We start from the raw sequence: 27735 nt of genomic DNA, 5'->3' as shown, positions 1-27735 counted from the left end.
GATTGGGAAAAAAAATCAGTAAATGAAAAAGTATACTCGGAAATTAATTTTAAAAGTATTACGATCGGTTGCCCTTTTGCTTTTTGATATTGATTCTTTGCGACTAAAGACTAAGACTAGAAAAGGTATGGAGAAAAAAAACATTGTTCCTTTTGCTCTTTGTAAGAGTACTGCAACTAGGACCCACGTAGGGGGTCCTCGCTTTAACAGGGGATCACGTGACCCCAGGACACTGCAACCGTCATAAATATGAGTCAGTTGCCAAGGACCTGGATTTTGATGGGAATGCTGCAGCAGTCCCAAGTGTGAAAAATGGTCATAAGTCAGTGCCGTTGTCACTTTGAAAGGTCCCTAAATGAAGTGTTGTAAGTTAAGGACTACCTGTGAAACGGACGAGCAGCAGGTAAAGAGTGAACACTTTAAACTCCAATAGAGGAGAATATTTGTAGCTCAGAGTTGAAACGAGGGCATCCTTGGTGCTCTCTGAGCTTGGTGGTTTCCTTACAGACGTTTTGTGACCCAAGCAGGTAACATCTTCAGTGCTATCCCAAATGTGCTTTTTCTCTCAAGGGGCAACTGGACTTCCTGGTTTTTTTCTTTGAAGACGTTTCGCTTCTCAGCCCAGTAGCTTCTTCAGAGCTGAAGAAGCCTCTCTGATGAGAAGCGAAACGTCTTCAAAGGAAAAACCAAGAAGTCCAGTTGCCTCTTGGGGGGAAAAAAAGCACCTTTGGGAAAACCAGGCGACCAGGAGGACGGAGAATCTCCAGAGATGTTTTCAGAGCTATTGATCCCTCCAACACTGAAGATGTTGCTTAGCCGACTGTTGTGTTTGCGCCCCCCAAACCGGGCCCCCTGCCAGAAATTGACTTGGACAGTGAGGGGGAAGAGCCATCAGGACTTATCTCAGGAGCACCGGCTTCCCTAGCTCAGCTCCAGGAGCCAGAAGCAGGCCAGGTGGAGGAGATAACGAGGCCTTCGTCCCCTGACTCTTCCCCCCCCCAGGCCACGCCTCCAGACCCAGCTGATGGCAATCAGGCCTGGCTGGACCCTAGGTTTCGTAGGCAGGAGATGAGGGAACAACAGAAGCAGGGGTGGGGCTGGCCTAGGAAGTGCTGAGTCATGGAGCCACATCCAACAGGATATAAAGGCAGCAAGAACTGCTGTGCCTCTTCATAGCAGGCAAATTAACTGCTTAACTAGAGCTGAAGTACTGTTTGTTCCTGAGTGACTCATCGGCATCAAGGAAGATAACAGAGACACTTGGCAGACGCTCGCTAGTTTGCTGCCAGAGCTGATAGTGCCGGCTAATTAAGCCATCACTCGGACGGAGGCTAAGGGGGGACAGAACACTGACTAAAGAAATATCTGCAAGAAAACAACCAAGCTCAGCGAGCACCAAGGATCCCACCATCCCCCTCCTCCTTTCCTCAAACCCCACTCCCTTCTAGCACTGATGACGTTCCCCAGTTGGGTCATGAAATGCTCGCAAGAAAACAACCAAACTCTCAGAGTCCCAAGGACTGCACTATCTTCTCTTCCTCCTCCTCCTCTCCTCAAACCCCACTCCCTTCTAGCGTTGATGATATTCCCTAGTTGGGTAATCAAACATCGGGGACCCCTCACTCTAAACTCTTTCAGAATGCAGAGAGAGTCAATCTTAACTCTTCCGAAGCCCACTGGTGGCTACTTTGTGCAGTGGAATTTAATCCGGAGTCCCAGAAAGGCGTGGGGGTGGGGTTACTTCTGTGAGGGCAAAGAGGCAGCGGAGCATGGATTGTCTGGAAGGCTGGATGAAAGTCAGAAAGCCCCTGGCACTTCACCCAGTCGCCTCCTTCCGTGCCCAGATCAGCCTTCAAGCTGCCAGAATGAAGCCGCCTTCTTGGCTTTGTCGTTGGCCCAAAATAAGTCGTGACCGGTTCAGGTTCGTATGGTACGATTAACGATTTGGAACTGTGATCTGTGAGCTGTCACTTGCTGTTTGTATGTACAATGAGAGCTGCTGCACCAGAGGCAAATTCCTTAAAAGGATTCCGTTCGGTTCCCTGGTAGTAGCCGAAATACCAGCAGATACCAGGACTCTGCGTCTCTCCACATCCACACAGCGTCATGTTATCCCACGGGAGAGCTTCTGCTTCAACATCTTAGGCACTCCGACTTTCAGCTTATTCAGGGTTCTCCAGGTAATATAAGGGAGGTCAGATCCTTCAGCCACATCCTCCTCAAATGTCGTCCCTTGCTCAGCGGTCTCCTTCCTCCCATCTTATCATTCGGTTTTGTTCTTGTGTACTCGCAAGAGTGTTCGTTCTCTCCAGAAAGCCGTTCCTTGGTCTGAGTCGGCGGGCTTGGGATCCATTGTCCGTTCAGAGGACGTTGAGAGTTGTCCCCTCGCTTCATTCTCTCGGCCTCTGCCGCTACTTCTGCCCCAACCCTAAGCGGGGCCAGAGGATATGTTTTCTCTTACGCTCACAGAGTATATCTATAGTTATGCAGGTGGTTGGTTTAGCCTGGCAGGATTCTGCCTGTAAGGTGAACAGCAACAAAGAATAGGAATGGGAATGGAACAGAACGGAATGGAAAGCTGGAAGGGGCCTTGGAGGTCTTCTAGTCCAACCCCCTGCTTAGGTTTCCTGCCTACTTCAGACAAAGGGTTATCCAACATCTTAAAAACTTCCAGTGTTGGAGCATTCACAATTTCTGGAGGCAAGTTGTTCCGCTGACTTATTTGTTCTAACTGTCAGGAAATTCTTCCTTAGCTCTAGGTTGCTTCTCTCCTTGATGAGTTTCCACCCGTTGCTTCTTGTCCTGCCTTCTATTGCTTTGGAGAATAGCTACTCCGGAGTAACTCCGTGTGTCTTTTTTGACTGGCTGGCTGGGGAATTCTGGGAGTTGAAGCCCACAAGTTTTAAAGTGGCCAGGTTTGGGGAGATCTAGACTCTTGCCTGATGAGAGGCAGACGTAGAATTTCCAAGATTGATCATCAATTTTTCCCCAGGTGATGGTCATGCCGGAAGGTGCAGAAGCCGTCTCCAGGCCGAGTCCTGACTACCCCATGCTTCCCACCATCCCTCTCTCGGCCTTCTCTGATCCTAAGAAGTCCAAACCATCTCATGGGTCAAAGGTGAGTCCCTTTGGAATGCAGGTAGTCCTCGACCTACGACCGTAATGGAGCCCAAAATGTCCGTGGCTCACTGAAAGACTTGTTAAGTGGAGTTTTGCCCCCCGTTTTACAGCGTTTCCTGCCATCGTCGTTAAGTGAATCACTGCAGCTGTTTAACGTTAGTAACGTGGTTGTTATGTGAATCTGGGTCCCCCCCCGGGTCAGAAGGTCGCAAAAGGAGATCACGTGACCCGGGGACACTGCGGCCGTCATGAGTCCATCGCCAGGCATCTGAATTTTGAACAGGTGACCCACGGGGACCCTGTAATGGTCATAAGAGTGAAAAACCATCATAAGTCGCTTTTCTCAATCTCGTAACTTTGAACAGTCACTAAATGAAAAATATTAACGGAGGCACTTGTGTGTATAAGTGATGTTTTCCAGCCCAAAATTAAAAAAAAGGAAAATTGAAAATCATAATCCTAAAATATATCCATAAAATATAACGGTTGTGGAGATTCTCAGCCATCCAGGTCGTGGTTGTCCCAGAAGTGCATTTTTAAAAAAAAAAACTTTTTAGCAAGAGAAAACTGGACTCTCTTCATTTTTCTCGGAAGGCGTTTCGCTTCTCATCGAAGAAGCTTCTTCAGCTCTCAGTGCGAAACGTCTTCCGAGAAAAACGAAGAAAATCCAGTTGTCTCTTGGGGAAAAAAAACAAAAAAAAACATCTTTGGCACTTGGAATGGTTAATTCTTGAAAATCGCTTCTAAGGAACACGAGAATGTCCATTTACTGAATAATATAATATCCCAAAGAGAAAAGAGTTCTGAAAACTGCTTTAATGGGGGAAGGAGAGAGAAAATTGGAGAAAACTACAGTTCTGGCTGTTTTCTTGCAATTCAAAAGTCCTGACGTGGAAAACGGATCCAACTTTTTGCTCTCGTTCCAAAGTGCAGAATGAAACAGTCGGCACAAATTTCTTAATAGTTGCAGTTGTCCAACACCGTTGGTTGAGCAGGAGGTGGCCATCTATTTCATTTGGCAACACCGACACTAAATTGCTAAAGGTGACTTATTCGTCCTTTTTCACACTTAACGACCGTTGCAGCATCCCCACGGTCACGTGGCCAAAATTTCCGACGGTTGGCAACTGGTTCACGGTTGCGGTGTCTGGGGGAAGGGGTCACGACCTTCTGTGACAAGCAGAGTCCATGGGCAGACCAGATTCCCTTAACAACCGTGTTACTAGCTTACTAACTGCACGGTTTCGCTTAACAGCTGTGGCTAGGAAGGTCGTAAAATGGGACGAAGCTCACTTAACGGTCTTGCTTACTTAGCGACAGAAATTTCGGGCTCAGTTGGGGGGTCACAACTCAAGAACTACCTATATTAGAGCAAAATTGCCCTTACGTGGCAATTCATGCTATGAATTGGTGCATGCTATGTTTCCCAGTGGCATTAGCCGGTGTTTTAGTCGCTACCCATAAAACCCAACATTCTCCACATCAAAGTGGTTCTGTAAAGCAATGATTTAGTCTTTCTGAAAGAGTCTTTCTCGGCCCACCCAGGAGCCCTACAAAGTTTCTGTTTTGTCCCCAAAGTTAACCGCTGTTGATGTGATTTTGTGCACTTGCAGGAATTGGGTATGTCTAGTTCAGTGGGAAGAGGGACTAGGGGAGACATGATGGCAGCCTTCCAATATTTGATGGGCTGCCATAAAGAAGTGGCGGTCAGTCTATTCTCCAAAGCCCCTGAAGGCAGGACAAGAAGCAATGGATGGAAACTAATCCATAGATTTATAGAGTGGGTGAAACCAGGCTTAATAGCAGCAACTATGAGAGGGATCTTGGAGTCTTCTGGACAACCAGCTAAGTATGAGCCAGCAGTGTGCGGCAGCAGCCAAAAAGAGGCCAATGCAATCCTAAATTGCATTAACAGAGGGAAACAATCCAGATCAAGGGAGGTACTAAAACCACTCTATAAAGCCTTAGTAAGGCCACACCTAGAATACTGCATCCTGTTTTGGTCACCACACTATAAAAGAGATGTTGAGACTCTAGAAAAAATGCAGAGAAGAGCAACCAGGATGATGAGGGGACTAGAGGCTAAAACATACGATGAACGGTTGCAGGAACTGAGCATGGCTAGTCTAGGGAAGAGGGGGGGACAGGATAGCAGCCTTCCAATATTTGAGGGGCTGCCACAGGGAGGAGGGGATCAAACTATTTTTCAAAGCACCCGAAGGACAGACAAGGAATGATGGATGGAAACTGACCAAGGAGAGATTCACCCTGGAAATAAGGAGAAAATTTTCTGACAGTGAGAAGAATCAACCCATGGAACAGAAGTTGCCTTTGGAAGTTGTGGGAGCTTTATCCCTGGAGGCTTTCAAGAAGAGACTGAGCTGCCCTTGGTCAGGAATGGTCTAGGGTCTCCTGCTTGAGCGGGGGGGTTGGACTAGATGGCCTACCAGGTCCCTTGCAACGATCTTATTCTGTTATTTCTTTTTCCTCTTATCTCTAGGAGGTGAACAAAGAGGGGGGCAAACTCTCCAAGCCCCACAAAGTCACCCGGGAGCATCGCGAGAGGCCCCGGAAAGACTCGGAGAGCAAAGGCTCCTCCCGAGACCCCGAACGGGAAGCCGGCAAGGCCGCCAAGGAGCCCTCCAAGAAACACGCCACCGAAAACAAAGGGCCGAAGGAGGACAAGCCCCTGCCCAAGGCCGCCCTCAAGGAGGCCAAGCTGGCCCTGAAGGAGCACAAGCTGGAGAACGCCTCGCCCAAGGGGGCTCCCCCGGCCCCCGAAGGGAAGCCCTCGGCCAAGCGGCCCCTGGCGGTGGAGTCGCCCAAGCCCATGGCCAAGAAGGTGAAGAAGAACAGCTCGAAGGGAGCCAAGACCGTCCCCACCAACACCCACCGCACCACCACCACCACCATCACCACCTCCTCCTCCTCCTCTTCCTCCTACGCGGAGAAGAAGCTGCCCAAGGAGAAGGGGCCCAGCGCCAAAGCCGAGAAGCCCAAGCCGGAGAGCGAAGCCAAGGCCGTCAAGAAGCCCGTGGAGGTGACGGTGGCCGAAGAGTCCAACTCGGAAGACGAGGCCTCGCTCAAGTCCGAGGTGAGGGCCGGCCCACCTCACCCGCTCAGCTGGCCAGGAAAGACGCCCCCTGCCCATTTGAAGCGGGTGGGATTTGCCCAGGGCATTCGGGTAGTCCTCAACTTAACAACAATTCGTTTAGTGACCGTTCAAAGCCGCGCTCACATTGGGAAAAGGGCCCTTGACAGCTGACCCACAATTAGGACAGTCGCCAGCGTCCCGGGGGGTGTCGTGTGTGATTCCCCCTTTTGTGACCACCTGACAAGGAAAGTCCAGGGGGCAGAGAGGGCCCAGATTCGCTTTCCTTCCCGCGCGACGGGCGGAACAATTTCAGGGATTTCCTGAACAAACACGGGAAGGGAAGGTCATAAAAATGGGACCACGTTCTCTTAGCGGCATAAATTTGGGGCTCTGTTCTGGTTGTAAGTTGAGGACTACCTGTAATATATAAATATGTAGGTCTTGGCATTTTCAGGTCTTTTCCCGTGTAAGGTTGAGAGTATCTTTTAAGGTTTTTTTTTCTTTTAAGATTTGAGAGTCGAAACGTCGCCAAGATACTCTCAACCTTACACGGGAAAAGACCCGAAAATGCCAATACTTACATACCTATACCTGTGAAAACCTACAAAAACATGGATGAATGAGTGAGTGGGTGGATGGATGGTGGATGAGTGGATTAGGTGAGAGGATGGAGGGAGGAATAGGTGCATGGATAGATGGGTGGTTGAATGAATGATCGATCTGAGAAGGGAATGAAGAGGCCGGGGGGCTCTCTATTTTATTGACATTCTTCTCTCTTCTTCTTCCTTTTCTGGGGGCGGCAAAGTCTGCCGTATCCAGTCCTTCCAACTCCAGTTCCAGTTCCGACTCCAGCTCCGACTCGGATTTCGAGCCATCTCAGAACCACAGTCAAGGTGCGTGGCCTTTGCTCGCTTGCCCCGTCCCCCGAACTCTGGGTTTGGATTAAGTTTAAGTGCCAGGCAGCTGTCGGTCTGAGCAACCCCTCCCCCCCCACACACACACACAGCCCACCCCCTCTGAATGCGGAAAGGGGCCCTTAAAACACCAGCCTTGTAAGGTGGGTTGGTGTCACAGCCTCTGCCCTGCAGCTGCCCTACCCTGGTCCTCCTGGGCAGCCATTTGGCACCTTCATCTCTTAGATGAACTTTAAGAGGGGTGGACTTCAACTCCCAGAATCCCCCATCCAGGAAGGGGAATTTAAGCCCACTTTAAAAAGATCGGTACACAGTGAATTGGAGTAATAGGGGCCACCCTGGGGGGCCCTCCCCAAAGATTGCTGTGTAGCAGCCAAAAGTTTCCAAACAGACTTCAAGGGTGGCCCCACAAAGAGCAAAGGTCCGCCAGTATTGTCCCCATGCTTGCACCAGGCCACCACGCCAGGGGACGTGAGGACACAAAGGTAGCCGGGTCACCCGCACCCAACCCCTGAGAAGGCCCCAACTGCCCCGGGCCCCTACCCCAATTCCTCCCAACCCCAAACCCCTGCGCCCCTTGTCCAGCCCCCCCGCCCCGTTTTTTTTTTAAAAAACGTCTGGGCTTCCTGCTTGCAGGGCCACTGCGTTCCATGGTGGAGGACCTGCAGTCAGAAGAATCGGACGATGACGACAGTTCCTCCGGAGAAGAGGTGGCCGTCAAGTCCACCCCCATCAGCAGAGAGGCCAGGTGAGAGCGGGAACGCTGCCCCCACGCCCTCCCTCCCTCCTTCCTCTTCTTTTTTTTCTTTGGGGGGGGGAGTTTCCTCCCACCTCCCCTCTGTTCCTCTCTGCAACCCTTTAGGATCAGGAAGAGGAAAGAAGGCGGAGACGAGGAAGCTGCGATCCGGTTCATGGGCCCTTTCCGCACCTTTTCCTTTCTTTGTTTTGATAGATAGATAAATAACCTTTACTGTTATGAGTGCACACCGGCACACATTAAAATTGAAGTTGTGTTGCCTGCTCTCAAAAGGGTGCACATACATAACACACACAAATGGAATGGAATGAGAGGCATAGAAATAGACGGATAGGATAGGATAGGATAGGATAGGATAGGATAGGATAGGATAGGATAGGATAGGATAGGATAGGATAGGATAGGATAGGATAGGATAGGATAGAATATGGAATGAATAGAAGAGAAAATGGAATGAACAGAAGAGGAGAGAATTAGAATAGAATAGAATAGAATAGAATAGAATAGAATAGAATAGAATAGAATAGAATAGAATATGGAATGAATAGAAGAGAAAATGGAATGAACAGAAGAGGAGAGAATTAGAATAGAATAGAATAGAATAGAATAGAATAGAATAGAATAGAATAGAATAGAATAGAATAGAATAGAATAGAATAGAATATGGAATGAATAGAAGAGAAAATGGAATGAACAGAAGAGGAGAGAATTAGAAGAGTAGAGAATTAGAAGAGAAGAGAAGAGAAGAGAAGGGAATGTGATAGGGAATGAATAGAAGAGAAGAGGAATAGAAATAGAACAGAACAGAACCGTGGAGGTCTTCTAGTCCAGCCCCCCCTGGTCAAGCAGGAGAACCTCTATTACAGATATGACCCACATAGAGAGACGACCTCCACCTGCCTTTGTCTCCTACTTGGTGTGGGGGATCTACCTTCCCCCACCCAACCCCCACCCCAACTTCTCCCCTAATTCCCAACCCTCCCTTTTTCAGGCTCAGCCACAGCGACAGCGATACCGACAACAGCGCCGACTCCTGCCTGCCGAGTCGAGATACGCCACCCAGGCAGAAAGGGCCCTCCGCTAACAATAAGGTCAGCAGCACATCCTTCCGCTACGAAGCCCGGTGGCCTCCAGCCCTGGGAACCAGCCCCTCCCCACCCCCTCTGCTGGAGCCACAGGGGTAGTGATGGGGGAACCCCCAATTGCCCAGACAGGGGACTGGGGCTCGTTGGAACCCGGGTGCATGAAAAGCAACCTGGATCGGAAGACCTATCCCCTCCTAACGTGCTTCTGGAACGGAATTAAGTTGGGAAGATGGGGGGAAGTCCACCCTGCTGCTCCCTGGAACCGGGTCAGAGGAAAAGCCATCCAGGGGACTCTTCCCCAGCTAGAAATCTGTTGGCCAACTTGCATGGTCAACTCGCCGCTGGAGAGTTCCAGACACAGGATAACTCAGTGCGAGAAAAGTTACCTATCGCTGTTTCTTTCACATGATTTCCATTGACCAAACTGGAAATAATGTCTCAAAAAACAGTGGCAGATAACACAAAGGTGGGTTGTTGTGTTTTTTCCCCAAGACTTTCTGGTTTTTTCTTTGAAGTTGTTTCGCTTCTCCTCCAAGAAGCTTCTTCAGCTCTGATTGGGTGGTGGGGGAATGGAAGGATTTATACTCCTTGCAGACAGAACTGGTCATCTGCATCCTATTTAGAGAAACTGCTGAAAGGACTGTGTTGTAGGTTAGAGTCAGACGATGTCCTCAGCAGCTCCAAGAAGGCCCCACCCCCATTGGCACCACTCAGCTGACCCTGAGGACACCTGAGATAAAGCTCCAAGTGGCCTCAACGTCCCTCTAAAAGGATGCAAATGACCAGCTGCCTGCAAAGAATATAAATTCTTTCCATTCCCCACCATCCAGTCAGAGCTGAAGAAGCTTCTTGTTCTGTCCCCCTCGCCTCAGTCCGAGCAATGACTTAATTAGCCGGCAACTATCAGCTTCTGGCAGCAAACTAGCGAGCGCCTGCCAAGTGTCTCTGTTATCTCCCTTGATGCTGATGAGTCACCCAGAAACAAACAGTACTTCAGCTCTTAGTTAAGCAGTTGATTTTGCCTGCTACGAAGAGGCATAGCAGCCCTTGCTGCTTTTATATCCTGTGGGGTGTGGCTCCATGACTCAGCACTTCCTACGCCTGCCCCACCCCTGCTTCTGTTGTTCCCTCATCTCCTGCCTACGAAACCTAGGGTCCAGCCAGGCCTGATTGCCATCAGCCGGGTCTGGAGGCGTGGCCTGGGGGGGAAGAGTCAGGGGACGGAGGCCTCGTTATCTCCTCCACCTGGCCTGCTTCTGGCTCCTGGAGCTGAGCCAGGGAAGCTGGTGCTCCCGAGGTAAGTCCTGATGGCCCTTCCCCCTCACTTTCCAAGTCACCTTCTGGCAGGGGGCCCGGCTTGGGGGACACAGACACAACACTTCTCGGGGGAGAAGTGAAACGTCTTTGGGGAAAAAAACCCAGAAAGTCCAGTTGAAAAAAAAAACCAAAATCACCTTTTCACCAACCCTGCCCTGTCTGACGGAGAATCTCCAGAGACCGTGCGGATAACATTTATGGTGCTGAGTTATCAGTGTGGATTGTCCCACGGCAAATTGTCCTAGACCAGAGGTCTTCAAATTTGGCAGCTTTAAGACTTGTGAACTATGCTGGCTGGAGAATTGTGGGAGTTGGAGTCCTCAAGTCTTAAAAGCTGCCAAGTTTGAAGACCTCTGGTCTAGACCCACTGGAAGCCCCCCAGAAGGGGTCAGCTTTGCAGATCCCCACGGAGGCGTCAGGGAAAGGATCTGGCCCTGTCCAAAGACGAAGGCCTGCCCGCAGCAGAATTCAAGGTGGGCAGACCTTCCAGGAGGTCCGCCTCGGTTTTGCGCCTGGGAATGTTCCAATGCAGGTAGTCTTGGACATACGACCACAACGGATCCCGGCATTTGTGTCACTAAGAGAGAAGTTCGTTCAGGTGGGTCTTGCCCCGTCTTAGGACCTTTCCTTTCCACTGTCGCTAAGCGGATCTCTGCCGTTAAGTTTGCAACAAGGTTCTGGTTACCACCTTTAAAGCGCTCCATGGCTTAGGGCCTGGGTACTTACGGGACCGCCTGCTGTTACCGAATACCTCCCACTGACCCGTACGCTCGCACAGAGAGGGACTCCTTAGGGTGCCGTCCGCCAAGCAATGCCGGCTGGTGGCCCCCAGGGGAAGGTCCTTCTCTGTGGGGGCTCCCACACTCTGGAACGAACTTCCCCCGGGTTTACGCCAAATACCTGACCTTCGGACATTCCGTCGCGAACTGAAGACACATCTTTTCATTCGCGCGGGGCTGGCTTAAATTTTATTGATTTTAAATTTTCTACTACTAATTTTTAAATGGGGTTTTAGTTTTTATATATTTTAAAGTTTTAGGCCAATTATAATAAGTTTTTTAATTTGCATTTTAAATTGTATATTGTATTGTCTGTTTTTACTTTTGCCTGTACACCGCCCTGAATCCTTCGGGAGAAGGGCGGTATAAAAATCAAATTAATAATAATAATAATAATAATAACATGGTTGTTAAGCAAACCTGGCTCTCCCCTGTGTGATTTTGCTCGTCAGAAAGTCGCAAAAAAAGGGGGGGGATGTCACGTGACCCCGGGACACGGCGACCATCATAAATAACGAACCCGTTTCCAAGCGTCTGAATTTTGACCGTGGGGTAATGCTACAACAACCGGTCATAAGTGCGGACAACGGTCACAGTGTGTTCCCCTTTTGTGACCTTTTGAGGAGCATAGCCAAGGATGGGGGAAGCCGGATTCCCTTAAGACCTTCAGGGATTTGCCTCACTGCGACCAAGGAAGATTGTAAAACAGGACAGGACTCCCTTAACAAAATATCCTTGGCTCTGGGCTCAGTTGCGGTCATTAAGTCGAGGAGTACCTCCTGTACAGGTAGTTGTCCTCGACTTAACGACCAGATTTAAGCCCAAAATTTCCGTTGCTAAGCCAAACCGTCGTTCAATGAGTTTTGCCTCGTTTTACGACTTCCCTTGCTGCGGTTGTTAAGCGAATGGCTGCCATTGATAAGTTAGTCACCCGGTTGTTAAGTGAATCCGGCTTTCCCGCATCGACTTTTACTTGTCAGAAGGTCACAAAAGGGGATCTCGTGACCTCCCTCCTTCCCCCTCCCCCCAGGGACTCCACAACCGTCATAAATATGAGCCAGTTCGAATATGATCATGTGACCACCCTGATGCCGCGGTGTGAAATGCGGTCACTTTTTTTTTTTCCCCCAACACCGTTGGGACTTGAAATGGTCACTAAATGAATGGTCGCTAAACGGAGGGCTACCTGAGTGTGATGCACAGTTGTTTGGGAAACGAAGTCTTCCTTCCCAGCTGCCCTTTTTCCGATTCTTCCGTCCGTTTTCCCTCCCAGGTGTCGGGCAGGAAAAGTCCAGAGTCCTGCAATAAACCGGAGAAGATCTTGAAGAAAGGGACTTACGACAAGGTACGTCCACCCGAAATGAGTCCTTTGTGGCTCGGAGGCTGTTTTGGGCACACTTTTCGCACCGGCAACTACTTCCCGGAGGCTTTCCTGCGCTCACTCCTGCCTGGTGCCGATTGGCTGAGGGCCACGCCAGTCGCTTTCCAAGCGGGGGGGGCGGGGAGGACTCGGGCGGGGTGTCTTCCCCATTCGCCATGACGTGGAAGCAGCTCAGGACCGGACGTGGCGAGCCAAAGGAATTACAGGGCGGTCCTCGGCTTAACGGCCGCGCGGCTGGGATTTCCGTGGCTAAGCGGAGTGCGATCCTTGAGTGGGTGCCGGGCCCAGGTTTGCAACCTTTCATTCCGTTGCGGCGGTTCAGCGAATGGCGTGGCCATTAAGCGAATCGTGCAGTCGTTAAGTGAACTCGACTTTCCCCCTCCCCCTCCCTTTCACTTTGCTTGTCAGAGAGGATGTAAATGGCCATCGTGTCACACACACACAAGACACTGCAGCCCTCATGAGTACAGACGGCTTGCCAGTGCCCGAATTTTGATCCCATGATCTCAGGGACTTCTGCAGTGGTCATAAGTGCGAGGAACGCTTAATTCCCTTTTTTTTTTTTTTAGCACCGTTACAATTTCGGTCCTTAAACGAATGGCCGTTTAAGTTGAGGACTATTTGTAAAGGCAGGAGACTCAAAAAAACAATAAAATCGAGTCAAATCTTTTCTTTCTGCTGCCTTCACGTCACTGTTAACTCCCAGCAAGTGCAGCCAGTCCCCGACTTACGACAGTTCATTTAGTGACGGAATTTACAACGGCACTTTAAAAAAGAGACTTCTGCCCGGTTTTCGCACTTGCGACCATTGTAGCATCACACCAGTCATGGGATCAAAATCTGGATGCTTGGCTGCCAATTCACATTTATGACGGTTGCAGCGTGATCCCCCTGTTGCGACCTTCTGACAACCAAAGTCAATGGGGAAGCTAGATTCACTTAACAACCGGGTTACCAGAATTAGAATTAGAATAACAGAGTTGAAAGGGACCTCAGAGGTCATCTAGTCCAACCCCCTGCTCAAGCAGGAGACCCTATCCCATTCCAGACAAATGTTTTGTCCAGTCTCTTTAAAAAAAAAACCTCCAGTGTTGGAGCATTCACAACTACTGGTGGCAAGCAGTTCCACTGGTTCCTTGATCTAACTGGAGTGATTCACTCAACGACTGGGGCGAGAAAGGTCATAAAACGGGCCCAAACTCGCTGAACAAAATGTTTCCCTCAGCAACGTAAATGTTGGGTTCAATTGTGGTCGTAACTCGAGGGCTACCTGTATTTTTTGGCATAAGCCTCTAACCGTTTTCTCGGCAACCTTTTTCAGAAGTGGTTTGCCGTTCTCCTGCCGAGGGCCCAGAGGGTGTGATGGGCCCAGGATCACCCAGCTGGCTTTGTGCCTAAGGTGGGACTAGAACTCCCAGGTCTCCCGGTTGACAGTCTGGGGCCTTCACCACCCAAAACCCAGTTTCCCACTCCGTACTTCTCTGCAGGCCGAAACAAGCCATCATTAAGCTCTCTTTGCAGCTGTTCCTACAGCCAACTTTTAGGCCCTGCAGCAGAGATGACCGGGGGGGGGGATTCTGGGAGTTGAAGTCCACCCATCTTAAAAGTGGCCATGGTTTGAGACACGCTGTCCTGGAGGCAGGCAAGAAGTCTCGGTCCTATTGACCAATCCAGGCTCTTCTTGTTGAATTTGGGCTAGTTAGGGGTTACTTAGAATAGAAATAGAAAAGAATAGAATAGAATAGAATAGAATAGAATAGAATAGAATAGAATAGAATATAGAATATAGAATATAGAATAGAATAGAATAGAATAGAATACAGAATACAGAATAGAACAGAATAGAATAGAATAGAGAATATAGAATAGAATAGAATAGAATAGAATACAAAATATAGAATAGAATAGAATACAGAATATAGAATAGAATAGAATAGAATAGAATATAGAATAGAAGAGAAGAGAATAGAGAATAGAATACAGAATATAGAATAGAATAGAAGAATAGAATAGAATAGAATAGAATAGAATAGAATAGAATAGAATAGAATAGAATAGAGAATATAGAATACAATAGAATAGAATAGAGAATATAGAATAGAATAGAATACAGAATATAGAATAGAATAGAATACAGAATATAGAATAGAAGAGAAGAGAATAGAGAATAGAATACAGAATATAGAATAGAATAGAATAGAGAATATAGAATAGAATAGAATAGAATAGAATAGAATAGAATAGAATAGAATAGAATAGAATAGAATAGAATAGAATAGAATAGAATAGAATTCTTTATTGGCCAAGTGTGATTGGACACACAAGGAATTTGTTTTGGTGCAGACGCTCTCAGTGTACATAAAAGAAAAGATACGTTCATCAAATAAAGGAATAAAATAAAGGAATAAAATACAGCCAATAAAGGAAAACGTTTGTAGCTCAGAGTTGAACTGTGGGGCCCTTGGGGCTCTCTGAGCTTGGAGGTTTCCTTGCAGACGTTTCACAACCCAACTAGGTAACAACATCAGTCTAGCCCTGATGGCGTTACCTATTTTAAGAAATAAGCTGAGAGAGCATCAAGGCCCCCACAGTTAGAGCCTGCTAACCAACCTGGTCTTTTTCCCTCCCCCTCTCCCCCCCCCCAGGCCTACACAGATGAGTTGGTGGAGCTTCACCGGCGGCTGATGGCTTTACGAGAACGCAACGTGCTGCAGCAGGTGAGAAGCAGGTCTGGGTGGCTCTGCCAGGTGAGGGAGGGAAGGACCATTTTCTCGGCTTTGCAGATCTGACAGTCTTGATGTGACAATCGGACAGGGGGCGGGATACATTTTCAGAATTGCCTGGCCCAGTGGTTGCAGACAGGTTCCCAAAAGCAGAGCCTTGGCAGCCCAGCATGCCAGGCTAACTCACTGCCCACTGCCAGCAGTTCGATCCTGACCGGCTCAAGGTCAACTCATCCTTCCGTCCTTCCGAGGTCGCTAAATAAGGATCCAGATTGTTTAGGTGGAAGAGGCTGACTCTGTAACCTGCTTAGCAATAGCAATAGCAATATTATAGGGGCCTCTGGTGGCTCAACAGGCTAATGCAGCCTGTTATTAACAGCAGCTGCTTGCAATTACTGCAGGTTCAAGTCCCACCAGGCCCAAGGTTGACTCAGCCTTCCATCCTTTATAAGGTAGGTAAAATGAGGACCCAGATTGTTGGGGGCAATAAGTTGACTTTGTATATAATATACAAATGGATGACGACTATTGCTTGACATAGTGTAAGCCGCCCTGAGTCTTCGGAGAAGGGCGGGATATAAATGCAAATTAAAAAAAAAGTAATAAGACTTCTATACGGCTTCACAGTGCTTTTAAGCCCCTCTCTAAACGGTTTACAGAGTCAGCGAATTGCCCCTAACAATCTGGGTCCTCCTTTTACCCACCTCGGAAGGACGGAAGGCTGAGTCAACCTTGAGCCGGTCAAGGATCGAACTCCTGGCAGTGTGGGCAGAGTTTTTGCCTGCAATGCTGCAATGCAGCCGCTGTGCCACCAGGGGTCATTAGAGAACCTGTCAAGCATTATGAGTGGAAGCGTCACTGCTATTGCTATTAAAGTGATCGCTGTGCGATTTGAAGTAACGTCGTACTTCAATCATTACATTAGATTCCGTCGTCCTGATAATGCTCCAAAGATACTAAAAATGAAGGTGAATGCTCTCGAGAGCAGGAAGGGGGACATCTTGCAGGCTAATCGCAGAAGGATGCCACCCCTGCCCCTGGGGAGGCAGGAAAGTCAATTTGGAAGGCCCCCGTATTTAGAATCCTCGATCGGAAGGGACCTTTCAGGTCATTGAGTCCAGCCCCCTGCTCACTTCAGGATCCTCTGATGGATGACCTGCAGCCTCCCAGAACTCCCTTGGACCAGCAGAAACTGGGAATTCCAGGAAACTGGGAGGCAGGTGATGAATTGGTCCCGCCCCCCCCTCCCCCAGGGTTACGTCCACAATTCAGAGCGATTAATTTTCCAAATTCAAAATGGGTTCAGGGAGGAGAGGAGGAGGAGGCGGCTGCACGCTGGCCTGAATTTCAGGGTGTTGCGTTAGGGCCTCCTACATGTAGTCCTCGACGTACGACCACAATTGAGCCCCAAATTTCAATTGCTAAGGGAGACCGTTGCTAAGAGAGTTTCGCCCCATGTCACGACTCTTCTTGCCACAGCTGTTAAGTCCGTATTCAGTTAGCAACCCGGCTGTTCAGTGAATTTGGCTTCCCCCTTGAAGATCGCAACGGGGGAATCACGTGACCCCGGAACACTGCGACCGTCATAAATACGAGCCGGTTGCCAAGCGTCCAAGAGGCTGCGGCAATCATAAATACTAACAAAGGAGAATATTTGTAGCTCAGAGTTGGCATGAGGGGTCCTGGGTGCTCTCTGAGCTTGGTCGTTTTCTTCCAGACGTTTCATGACCCGACTAGGGAACATCATCAGTGTTAGTGATGATGACCGTGGTGACGACGACAACTAGCACTGAAGAGGTTCCCTAGTTGGGTCATGAAACGTCTGCAAGAAAACGACCAAGTTCAGAGAGCACCCAGGGCCCCACAGTCCTCCTCCTCCTCCTCTCCACAAACCCCTCTCTCTTCTCGCACTGATGATGTTACCTAGTTCAAGTCATGAAACGTCTGCGAGAAAACCGCCGTGCATCCCTCGCCATCTTCCTAAGCGTGAAAAATCGTCCACCTGTCAGCTTTTTCGGGGCCGTTTTCACTAGGAACGGTCACTAAACGAACGTATGTAAGGACAGGGCTACCTCTGAATGTGTCCAGGGAGAGTCTTAACGCGAGTACCTTCCTCCTCCTCCTCTTCCTCCCGTCCCAGATCGTGAACCTCATCGAAGAGACGGGCCACTTCAACGTCACCAACACCACCTTCGACTTCGACCTCTTCTCCTTGGACGAGACCACCGTCCGCAAGCTGCAGAGCTACCTGGAGGCGGTGGCCACGTGACCCTCGGGAGCAGGACCCACCCGCTTCTCTTCGGTCTCTCTGGGATTAGGAAAGGGGGGACGCCCCCACCCCCGCGGACTACGGCCACTGCCTTACTCTCTCCTTTCACCCGAAGCACTGCCTTAGGGATCAGCCACACGCTAGGAAGACCCTGCCGCCGCTGCCCCCGACTCGGTTTCTCTCCTTTCGGGCTTCAGCTGAGCGCTCGCCTCTGGCCGCCGTCCTCTTGTCCCCCCATCCCACCCGCCCCGTTTGCTCCGGAACCGCTTTGAGCGAAAGCAGGATTTGATCCCAGCTGGCCACCGTCTTCTCGTTCCCAGCCTGGTCGTTTTAGAAGCAAGAGAGTTTTGGGGAGGGGGTGTGGTTTTAAGATATATAGACTTGGGGTCAGCCTGAAATGGACGCAGCGCTTTCTTCCGTTGGACTCGCAGCCTCTTCCACCAGGGTGTGTGTGCGCCCGTGGGTGTCGATCTGCTGGCACCTGCCCTCCACGGCAAACCAGTTGGGTCAACGTCGGCCTTCCTGCAGCCATTATTGATGGCCGGAGACTTCTGCCCTGCCAGCTGCCATGGGCCAAGGGGCCAGCTTTGCACTGTGGGCTGGCCACCCCGCTGGATGTGCCCATGCAGTGCGCTCGGACCGGGCGGAGTCTGGCACGCCACGGCTCTTCGGCAAAAGGTTTTCCGGCCCTTGAGCGGCTGAAGATGCTTCCCTCGAGTCTTTTAAGGCGCCGCGGTTCTTGGTTCCCGGTTTGTTCCAGTTTTTGATCGGCTTGGACCGTAAGGATGACCTTAATTGTAACGCTGTCCGTTTTCCACGCATACCTACAGATAACCCGGTCGCTATCTGTACGTATGTACCTATAATGTATTTACGGTGTAAAAAAGAAAAAAGAAAGAGAAGGCCGCAACGGGCCTTGAGGTCTGAAAAGAGGGTTAGGGAGGGCACGTTTTAAGGCTTTTTTAAGATTTCTTTTTTTAAAAAAAGGAAAAGGTGAAATAGGGCTTTGTGCTACCTTCTGTTTGTTCAAACGGGCGGTTTTTTTAGCGTTTTAGAAGCGGGAGGGGGGAGTTGGGCCAAAGGCTCCCGCGGTCTTTCGTGCCGAGCGACAGTCTCCCTCTGCGCTGCGTTTCTCGGTATGTTCGTTTTTTCAATTTGCCATCAGTGTTCAAGGAAAGTTTTTTTTTTGGGTGGGGGGGCCAAAATTCCCCTCCGGTGTGCGTTGGTTGAGAGAAACCTCGTCGGCTCTGGGTTCCGCACAACCAGTTTGGAGGGCAAGAGGTCATCAGTCATGAAAACGTATGTTTTGTTTCCCCTTTTCTCTTTCTTCCTTTGGAAAAATGCTCCTTTTGTGGTTCCCGCGGGTTTCCGAAAACGGACTGATCTTCTCGGACAACCCATGGGAATATCCGTCAATATTCCTCGCTCAGCTAGCCACGGCGTTTTCAGGCAAGGCCTAAAATCATGACTCTCTCTATATATACATACACACACGCAGGAGTCCTCCCCCTCTCCCCTTTTTAGCATTTAGAGACGCGACGAGGCGTCTGCAAGGCAGTTTTGTGTGGTCCCGTCCATGCCTCCTGGGAACGAAGCCCCCTCCCCTCTGTCCTTCCGAGTCTCGGGGTGGGAACGCCACCTTCGGCTGAACGTTACCTGCTTGTGCACCGGGGCAGAAAATGTTGCCGGCGGCTAATATTTTGTATTTCGCCCTTTCTCCAGTTGCTCTTTCTTTTCGGAGGGAATCGTCCCCCGGCTTCTAGATTGTTCTTCCCCATCGCTTCCCTAAAAGATTGACGTGGCAATAAGCCGATCCGAGTGAGGTCATGTTGACCCTGTTCCAAGGTGAAACCCCCACCCCCTTTTTTTTTTTTGGTTGCTTTTTGCTGTCTGTGTACACAACGTTGTTTGCAAAGGTTTTCGAGATGTCAGGTTGCGCGAGCCACCCTGACTTTTGGCAACGCCTCAAGCCAGGTGGAGATTTCCCAATTTGGCCAGCAGACAAACGGGCAAGAAACCAACCCAGCAGAAGCCCAGACCGTTTTCTCGGTGGCATCCCACGGGGCTGCCACACTCTGCTCGGCGACCAACACTACCGCTGGGGCCAGCCTTTTCCCCCTCCCCCCCCAGATCTGCTTGCGACCGCTGTAAAAATGGTTCCCTCCCAAAGCAAGGGCTGATTCCCCCCCTGGTCACACTGTTCCCCCCTCTTAGCTTTGAAGCTGCTTGGAAGAGAAAGAGGCTCCCATGTGCTTCCAGAGGGCTTGGCTGGGGAGGGGTCAGAAGGGCTAGGGTGGGGGGAAGAAGGGAGGGGGTCCTCCTGAATTAATGCTCTGACCTCCCTGCAATAAAAGGGGAGGGGTCTCTTCCGCTGGAGACAGCATTTGTGTTTGTAGGTCCCCAAATTACTTTAGTTTCTCTACCCCACCACCTTGCTCCCCCAAAGGCTGGATGTTTCGTGGTGGGGCGAGAGCCTCAAAGAACTGGCTGGCTGGCTGGCCGACCAGAGGACCGTCTCTTCTCCCTCCTCCCCCCCCCACCTTCCCTGGCAGACGATTCTCTCTCAGGCGCGGCCGTGTTTGCGGGTGTTTGCGGGTGTGATGTGATTATCTCGTGCGTTGTCTCCTCTGCCCCTTCGGGCTTCCTGCTTTTAGCTTCCTCCCATCTGATGCTCGGGTAGACAACGCCCATCACGCTCTTCCGTAAGGTGGGAAATAATAGATATATAGATATATATACAGTGGTGGGATTCAAATAATTTAACAACCGGTTCTCTGCCCTAATGACCAGTTGGGTAGGTGTGGCTCAGTGGTCATGTGACCGTGTGGGCGTGGGCAACTCAACGGCACTCACGTCGATGGACGCTTCGCCTTAGCTGTTACAATGTAACAAGGCTTAACCAGAGAGGCAGTTTCTGTAAGTAGGGCAATAAAGATGAGGCTAGAAATACCACCAGAATGTTACCTTCCTGCCTTCCTTACAGGATTAGCCCTGTAAAGTGGAAAAAAACAAAATAAGATTTCTTCCAACAAACAGGTTCTTCGAACTGCTTAGAAAGTTAACAACCGGTTCTCCCGAATTGGTGTGAACAGGCTGAATCCCACCACTGGATATATACATATATATATATGTATGTAGGTTTTTGGTTATTCTGGTTTTCTCCCGCGTAAAATTGGAAGTGTCTTGACGATGTTTCAACGAAGTCTCATTCGTCATCATCATCAGGCTGGTGTTTACAGCTTCGTGCTTCTAGGAGCAATAAATAGGACATTGCTCCTAGAAGCACGAAGCTACATACAAACACCCGCGAAAACCTCAGAAAATAAATAAATAAATATACATACATACATACATACATACATACATACATACATACATACATATATATATATATATATATATATATATATATATATAGTCTTGCAGAAACGTTAAGCAGAAACGTTGGCAGGCCAGGGGCAGAAATATTGCAATGGAGGCTCCTTTGAGTTGGAGACGTGGCCCTGCAAACCTAAAAGTTGTCCAATCCTCCAAGATTTGACATCTTGGAAAAACCTCAGAAGTTTCTGGGAGGGAGGCAAACATTTGAGTAAGGCGCGAAGCTTTTCCAGTTCCAGTGTGTTTTCCTCTCCCCTCTGGTTTCTGGTTTTTGTTTTTTTTTAATTTGAATTTATATCCCGCCCTTCTCCGAAGACTCAGGGCGGCTTACAATATGTTAAGCAATAGTCTTCATCCATTTGTATATTATATACAAAGTCAACTTATTGCCCCCAACAATCTGGGTCCTCATTTTACCTACCTTATAAAGGATGGAAGGCTGAGTCAACCTTGGGTCTGGTGGGGCTTGAACCTGCAGTAATTGCAAGCAGCTGCTGTTAATAACAGACTGTCTTACCAGTCTGAGCCACCTGAGGCCCTTGAACCCTTGTTTCCTTGTTTCAGAAAGAAATTTGGGGGAATGGGATGCCTGGGCGGTTCTCTGCACAGAGCATAGCACAATTTTGTGTGAGTCGTATTTCAGATATTAATTCCGGACCGTGTTGAGTGTTGAGAGTGGGCAACTGGCAACTTCCGAATCCAGGCCAGGGCTCTCCCAGACATGGCAACTTTAAGATGAGTGGACTTCAACTCCCATCATTCCACATGTCTTAAAGTTGGCGAATTCATTTCCCTTGCCAGTTTCGGCTGGTCTGGAGGCCACCAAGCGAAGCAATGCAAAAATCCAGCCCCTGCCCCGAAGCCACCTCTCTGCTTCCAGGAATTTAATCAGAGGGGTGGCACAACTCATAACACATCGGGGGGGGGGCATTTCATGGGGGTGGTGGGCTTCTCCTGGCACATCCCCTAATGTTTTCCTCTCGAACCAAAGGTGGACTTTGTGCTTCGGGTCAGCCGACCTTGGCGATCGATCAGCCCTTGCGAACGTGGCTTGGCCGGCCTTCCTCTTTTTGCCCATCGCCGAAATAAATAATTGACAGAACGGGTGATTTCCAAGGGCGAGACGACCTGGGGCACAAAATAACCGGAGTATTTTTAGCGGAACGGCCCTTCAACAAAGCTTCTCTCCGACCCTCCTTAAGAGGCTTCTCAGTTTCGCCAGAACAAAAGTATTTCACGAGTAATGTTGGTTTTTTTTTCTTCCTTGGTTTCCTGTTTGTCCCCAGTTTTGGAAGCCGGGAGGATTCGTAGACCGGCTTTTCCTGCAGGTGGGAATGGGTGGGCAACACACACACACACACGCCTCCAGAAATATGGACGGCTGCTGTTTGCGCTCAGAGTGAAGGTCTCCCCCTCCCCACTTAAGAGCCATTTTGGCTTGGAAAAAGAAGTCCTGTTTTTGCCCTGTTCTCCGAGGAGCAGTTTATGCGGGACCCTTCAATTTAAGGGGCTTGTCTGCAAATCCCACCCTCTTCCGCCCCCTCCCCAATGGTTGCCCCACCGAACTCTCCCCCCCAAACACGAGGGAACATCCCCGGTCTGATCCCACCTTTTGCAGCACCCCCAGATTTTCTCAGAGCAGAAAGTGGTCAGGCGAGGGGCGTTGGGGGGGGGTATGTCCAGCCTTCCCAACCTTTGAAGACTCGTGGACTTCAACTCCCAGAAGTCCACTGGCTGGGGGAATTCTGGGAGTTGAAGTCCACAGATTGCCGAAATTGGACGCCCATGTTGTAGATTGAACGAATCTTCTTTAAATTTGGATTTTCCCATTTGGGGGTCAGATGTGCCATTTCAGGGATTTATTTATTTTTCCCCTCGCATCCGTTCTTTTGGTATTTTAAAAGTTAAAAAAAGTATTTTGGAGAACAATCTCCTACAGGATCGGCCGATCCCTCTCAGTTTTTGCAGTTCGTTTCTTTGCTTTTTATGAATAAGGAGATTTCTAATCTCCCAGCCAGGTGAGCTTCGTAGGGCCTTTCTCTGCTCCTTGTTTTGACCAGGTGCATCACAATTAACTACAATTAAGCATCTCTTGTTATTTCTCCCCCCCTCCCTTTTCATTGCCAAGGGCACCCGTCTCCCCCACCTGTCCCATCTCAGGTTCGCCCCGTGGGTGGAGATGGGGGCGAGGGGGGGTACCGGTCTGGCCTTGAGAACAAAACGGGGGGGGTTTGCACCCTCAAAACGAACAAGTCCTTAAGGCAGGTATTGGAAAGCTTCGGTTTCTCTCTCCGGAGCAAAAAGTATTAAAAATCAACCCAGGCGCGTTAAAAATTGGTTTTTAAGGCCGGAGGGCAGAGGGTCGATCGGGGACTCGCCTGTCCTGCTGCAGAATCCGAAACAAAAACCTTTTGGAGGAAAAAAAAAAAAGTCAGGGGTGGGGAGGGAAATGTTTGTAATAAGTTATGGGGTTGTGGTCAATTTTTTTTTTGGCGGGGGGGGGGTCCTGACTTTTAAGCTTTTTTGTTACATTTGTGGAAATTTATGGAGGAGTTTTATAGGAAAAAATTTAAAACGAAAAAAAAAAAGAGAACCTGAAATAAAAGGTGAAAGTCGCAATCTGGAGGGGATGTCGTGTTTTTTTTTCTCTTGGGGGGGGGGGGAGAGGGAGGGGCTTTGGCATCCAGACAGGTATGCTCTGCAAAGGTGCCCATCCAGCTGTGGACATTTTGGGGGATCAGCTGGTTCTTTGTTCTCCCCGGCCCCCTCCTTGTAGCATGAACAAGAAGGGAGGCCAAAGTGGGGGGAGGCCTCCCATGTCCAGGTGAGCCTCGTTCACCCACCTGGAAGGGGAGGGGGGTCTCCCTGAGAGCAGGGCAGGTGAGAGGGAAGGAGGCGTCATATCCCCCCCCCCTCTGTGCCTGGAGGGAGGGGGGAAGGAAAAGGGGAGAGGGAGGGAGGAAGAAATGGGGTAGAAAGACGAGAGGGAGGGAGGAAAGGAGGACGGGGTGAAAAGAGAAGGGAGGAAGGGGAAAAAGGAAGAAAGGAGGGAGGAGAAAAGAGGGAGGTCGCCTTGTAGCTTGACTACTGCAATCTGGTCAGCCTGGGGCTGCCCTTGGAGGCCACCGAAAGCTGCAGCTGCTCCAGAACGCAGCCAGGCCGTTTACATAGTTATATTCAGCCTCTTTCCCAAAGGCCACACGAGGAATAATGGATGGAAACTGATCGAGGAGAGATTCAACCTGGAAATAAGGAGGAACAGTGAGAACGATTAACCAGTGGAACTGCTTGCCACCGGAAGTTGTGGGAGCTTCATCATTGGAGACTTTCAAGAAGAGACTCGATTGCCATCTGTCAGAAACGGTGTAGGGTCTCCTCCTTGGGCAAGATCCCTTCCAGCTCTCTTGTTCTATTGCATTTTATTGGCTTCTACTAACCTAGTTGGAATGAAATTTATTTTTGAGGGTCCCTGTACGATGCACCGTATGCTAAATGAATAAAAACAGGGCCTGTTTGTCTGGTGTGGGGGTCTGCCCACCCCCCACCCGCCGGATCTGAGCAGCCCCAACTCAGCTGATATTCCAAAAACCCCTGAAAATCCCCCCCCCCAGGTCTTTTGATGGGAGGGAGCAAAGCCCCTTGTGGGATCTTTTGGGTTTGTTTTTTTTCCAGGTTCTGTCCAGTTCTGGTCATCTTTTATATTTGCATATATACCTTTTCTTCTTTGCCAAGACTTTTCTTTGAAACCGGCCCCCGAATCCCTGGGACATGCTGCAGATAAATTTAATAAATAATTAAAAAATACCTGAAGCACCCATGAAGGCCCCTTTATTTGGCAACCTTACAACCTGTGCACTACGACTCCCAGAATCCCCGGCTGGCTCGGGAATTCTGGGAGTGGAAGTCTGTTAAGTTGTAAAGTTGCTATACCGGGGGTCCTCGACTTGCGACCACAACTGAGCCCAACACTCCTGTTGTTAAGCGAGACATCTTAAGTGAATTTTGACCTTTCTCGCCTCGGGTGGTTAAGTGAACCACTGCAGTCGTTAAGTCGGTAACCCGGCTGTTAAGTGAATCCGGCTTTTCCTGTTGACTTTGCCTGTCAGAAGGTCGCAAAAGGGCTCACACTCCCACCCCAACCCACCAGGGACACTGCGACCGTCATAAATGCGAACCTGTCGCCAAGCGTCTGAATTTTGATCATGTCATGGTGGAGATGCTGCGAAGGTCATGACTCCGAAAAACGGCCAGAAGTCCCTTTTTTCAGTGATGTAGCTTTGAACGGTCACTAAGTGAACCATTGTAAGTCAAGGACTACCTGTAGTTGTCCATCAAGTTGTCGGCAGTAAAGAGGTAACAGAGGAAGAGAGCCGTGTTAGTCTACAGTAGCCAAAAAAATGTTTTTTTAAAGGACAAACCTTTTTAAACGAACACATTTTATTCAAAGGGAGAAATTTCCCGTATTATTGGAGCGATCTCTGGGCTCATCAAAAATGAAGAGGAAATTCTGCAGGAACCCAAGCCGTGAGGAGTTGTGTTTGTTTTTTTTAACTTACTTTATTTTTAATGAGTCCCTAGGGAGATAGGGCGGTATAAAAATACGAAAAATAAAATAAAAATAAAATAAAATAAATAAGAATAGAATAGAATAGAATAGAATAGAATAGAATAGAATAGAATAGAATAGAATAGAATAGAATTTTTATTGGCCAAGTGTGATTGGACACACAAGGAATTTGTCTTGGTGCATATGCTCTCAGTGTACATAAAAGAAAAAGAAAATAAAAATTTCAATAAAATATATTTCAATAAAAAATAAATAAAATAAAATAAATTTCAATAAAAAAGAAAATAAATAAATAAAATAAATTTCAATAAAAAAGAAAATAAAAATAAAAAATAAAAGAAAAAGAAAAATAAATTTTATGTATTTATTTACTTAAAAGATGGATACGGTTGCCCGGATTGAACAATGTGACTCGGCAGCTTTACAAGCAGAACCAATCGAGATCATATCCATTGAAAACCAATAGTAACGGCTCGCATCTGCAGCCTCTGGGAGTTTATTAACTAAAACTAATAAAACCTTATTTTTAATATGGTCTTGGCCCCAAGGTCTGGGGAAACAATTGGGTTTTTGAGGCTGTTATAAATGTGGCTCCCATAAAGACAGGTTTTTCCTGTTCTACTCTCTAGTTATGGTAGCAGGTCCTGTGCGTTTATACGGAAACTGATCGATAAGTAAGATTTCCCTACGTGAACAGGAAGACAAGAAGCCCGTTTCTCTCCAGAAAATGTGAATTCGGCCCTCTTCTGTTGACGTCTTCCTGGGAGCTCAAAGCGGTCTCTTCTGATGGGAAATCCAACAGCTGCTCTCAATCTGAATTTCACCTTTATCTACCTGCCGTGATTAGCTCCTAATCCATCACAGCTTCCCTTTTGTCTGCCGATAATTATTTTTTTTTAATTAAAAGTTTGTTTATACGCGGGCACAGGAGAGCCCAGCAGCTGAAAAGGTCTCCAGGTTTTTGACAGATAGGCAGGCAGGCAGAGGGAGGGAGGGAAAAGTAGCCCAGCCACTCTCTACCCCTGCAGATTAGACAAACCTAGTTCTCGTAGTTAGTTTGTGCAACAGGCTTGGTTAAAGCGGTGGGGTTTCTGGTGCTCTGTGTGATGGAAAGCTGGAACACTGGGCTAAAGAAACTACGACCCAAGAATTCCACTCTTCTATTCTAAAAAACACATCTAATTTCCAATATCTAGCTATTATAATTCTACCTATTATAATCATAATTCTAATCAATTCTTTTTCATATTTTGTTAATTCTATTTCCTTAATTACCAACAATAATATAGCTTCCACTCTCAATATTATTACTTTCCCCATCATTTCAAATATCATTTTCTCCAATTGTTGCCAAAACTTTTTAACCTTATCACATTTATACCACATATGTTCATAAATCCTCAATTCCATCTCACATCTCCAACATTTTTTACTAATTTTTTTATCCATTTGTGACAATCTTACTGGAGTCAAATACCATTTCCAAACAACTTTATAATTATGCTCTTTAATCCTTATAAAGTTCTCATAATTCTACTATTCCAATTCACATTCCAATCTGGCTCTGGTATTTCAATATTAAGATCTTTTTCCCAATTTGTCCTCATCACTCTTTGTAATTTTTCATCAGAGTTTATAATCTTATAAAGAGTGGAATTCTGAAATGTGGAAATTAGCCTTAAATGATAAAATGAGATGTGATATTAAAATTAGAAGTGGTATGTATAAAGAAGATATTTTCTGGAAGACTTGGAAACCATTCGTGGACTATGCGCTTGGAAAATTGGACGCCTCGGTACCTGTACCTCGAGAACGTGGATTTTGGCAATCATGAGGACATATCCGAAGACCCAAATCTTCCTTTTTATGTATAGCACAAGGGTGCAATAATGTATTTTTTGTTTGTTTGTTAGAAAAAAGCAATAAAAAATAATAAAAAATAAAAAATAAAAAAAAAGAAACTACGACCCAAACTACGTAACATCATCAGTGGGAGGAGGAGGAGGGAGGGGAGGACAGGATACTTGGTTCTCTCTGAGCTGGCTTGTTTTCTCGCAGACGTTTCATGACTCAAACTAGGTAACGCCATCGGTGCTAGTCCTGATGATGTTCCCTAGTTGGGTCATGAAACGTCTGCGAGAAAACAAGCAAGCTCAGAGAGCCCCAGGCCTCCTCCTCCTCTTCTCCCTCTCCCCCTTCTCTTCCTCCTCCTCCTCCTCCTCCTTTCTGCCAACCCCTCCTCCCTTCTAGCACTGAGAACGTTGCCTAGTTGGGTCATGAAAAGTCTGCAAGGAAACTGCCAAGCTCAGAGAGCACCAAGGACCTCCTCATTTCAACCCTAAGCTACACAA

General features: G+C 48.4%; 1 protein-coding gene across 2 annotated transcripts in view; it reads left to right on the top strand.

Annotated features, from left to right (window-relative positions):
* MLLT1 (MLLT1 super elongation complex subunit) overlaps nucleotides 1–23301 on the top strand; it is a 33648-nt gene extending 10347 nt beyond the window's left edge. Inside the window, exons 5-12 of one of the 2 annotated variants that reach the window (XM_058163725.1) lie at nucleotides 2993–3118; nucleotides 5621–6215; nucleotides 7009–7107; nucleotides 7765–7876; nucleotides 8877–8976; nucleotides 12340–12411; nucleotides 15093–15164; nucleotides 17311–23301. In XM_058163725.1, the coding sequence (XP_058019708.1) occupies nucleotides 2993–3118; nucleotides 5621–6215; nucleotides 7009–7107; nucleotides 7765–7876; nucleotides 8877–8976; nucleotides 12340–12411; nucleotides 15093–15164; nucleotides 17311–17439 (1305 nt within the window). In that variant the 3' untranslated portion in view covers nucleotides 17440–23301. The remainder of the gene's footprint in view (nucleotides 1–2992; nucleotides 3119–5620; nucleotides 6216–7008; nucleotides 7108–7764; nucleotides 7877–8876; nucleotides 8977–12339; nucleotides 12412–15092; nucleotides 15165–17310) is intronic. The other variant, XM_058163726.1, reaches the window with a different exon arrangement.
* The last annotated feature ends 4434 nt before the right edge of the window (nucleotides 23302–27735 follow it).

Source organism: Ahaetulla prasina, chromosome 1 (assembly GCF_028640845.1).
Source record: "Ahaetulla prasina isolate Xishuangbanna chromosome 1, ASM2864084v1, whole genome shotgun sequence".
Taxonomy (NCBI): Eukaryota; Metazoa; Chordata; class Lepidosauria; order Squamata; family Colubridae; genus Ahaetulla; species Ahaetulla prasina.
The sequence above is the reverse complement of the archived record's forward strand: the minus strand, read 5'-3'. Positions and strand labels throughout refer to the sequence as shown.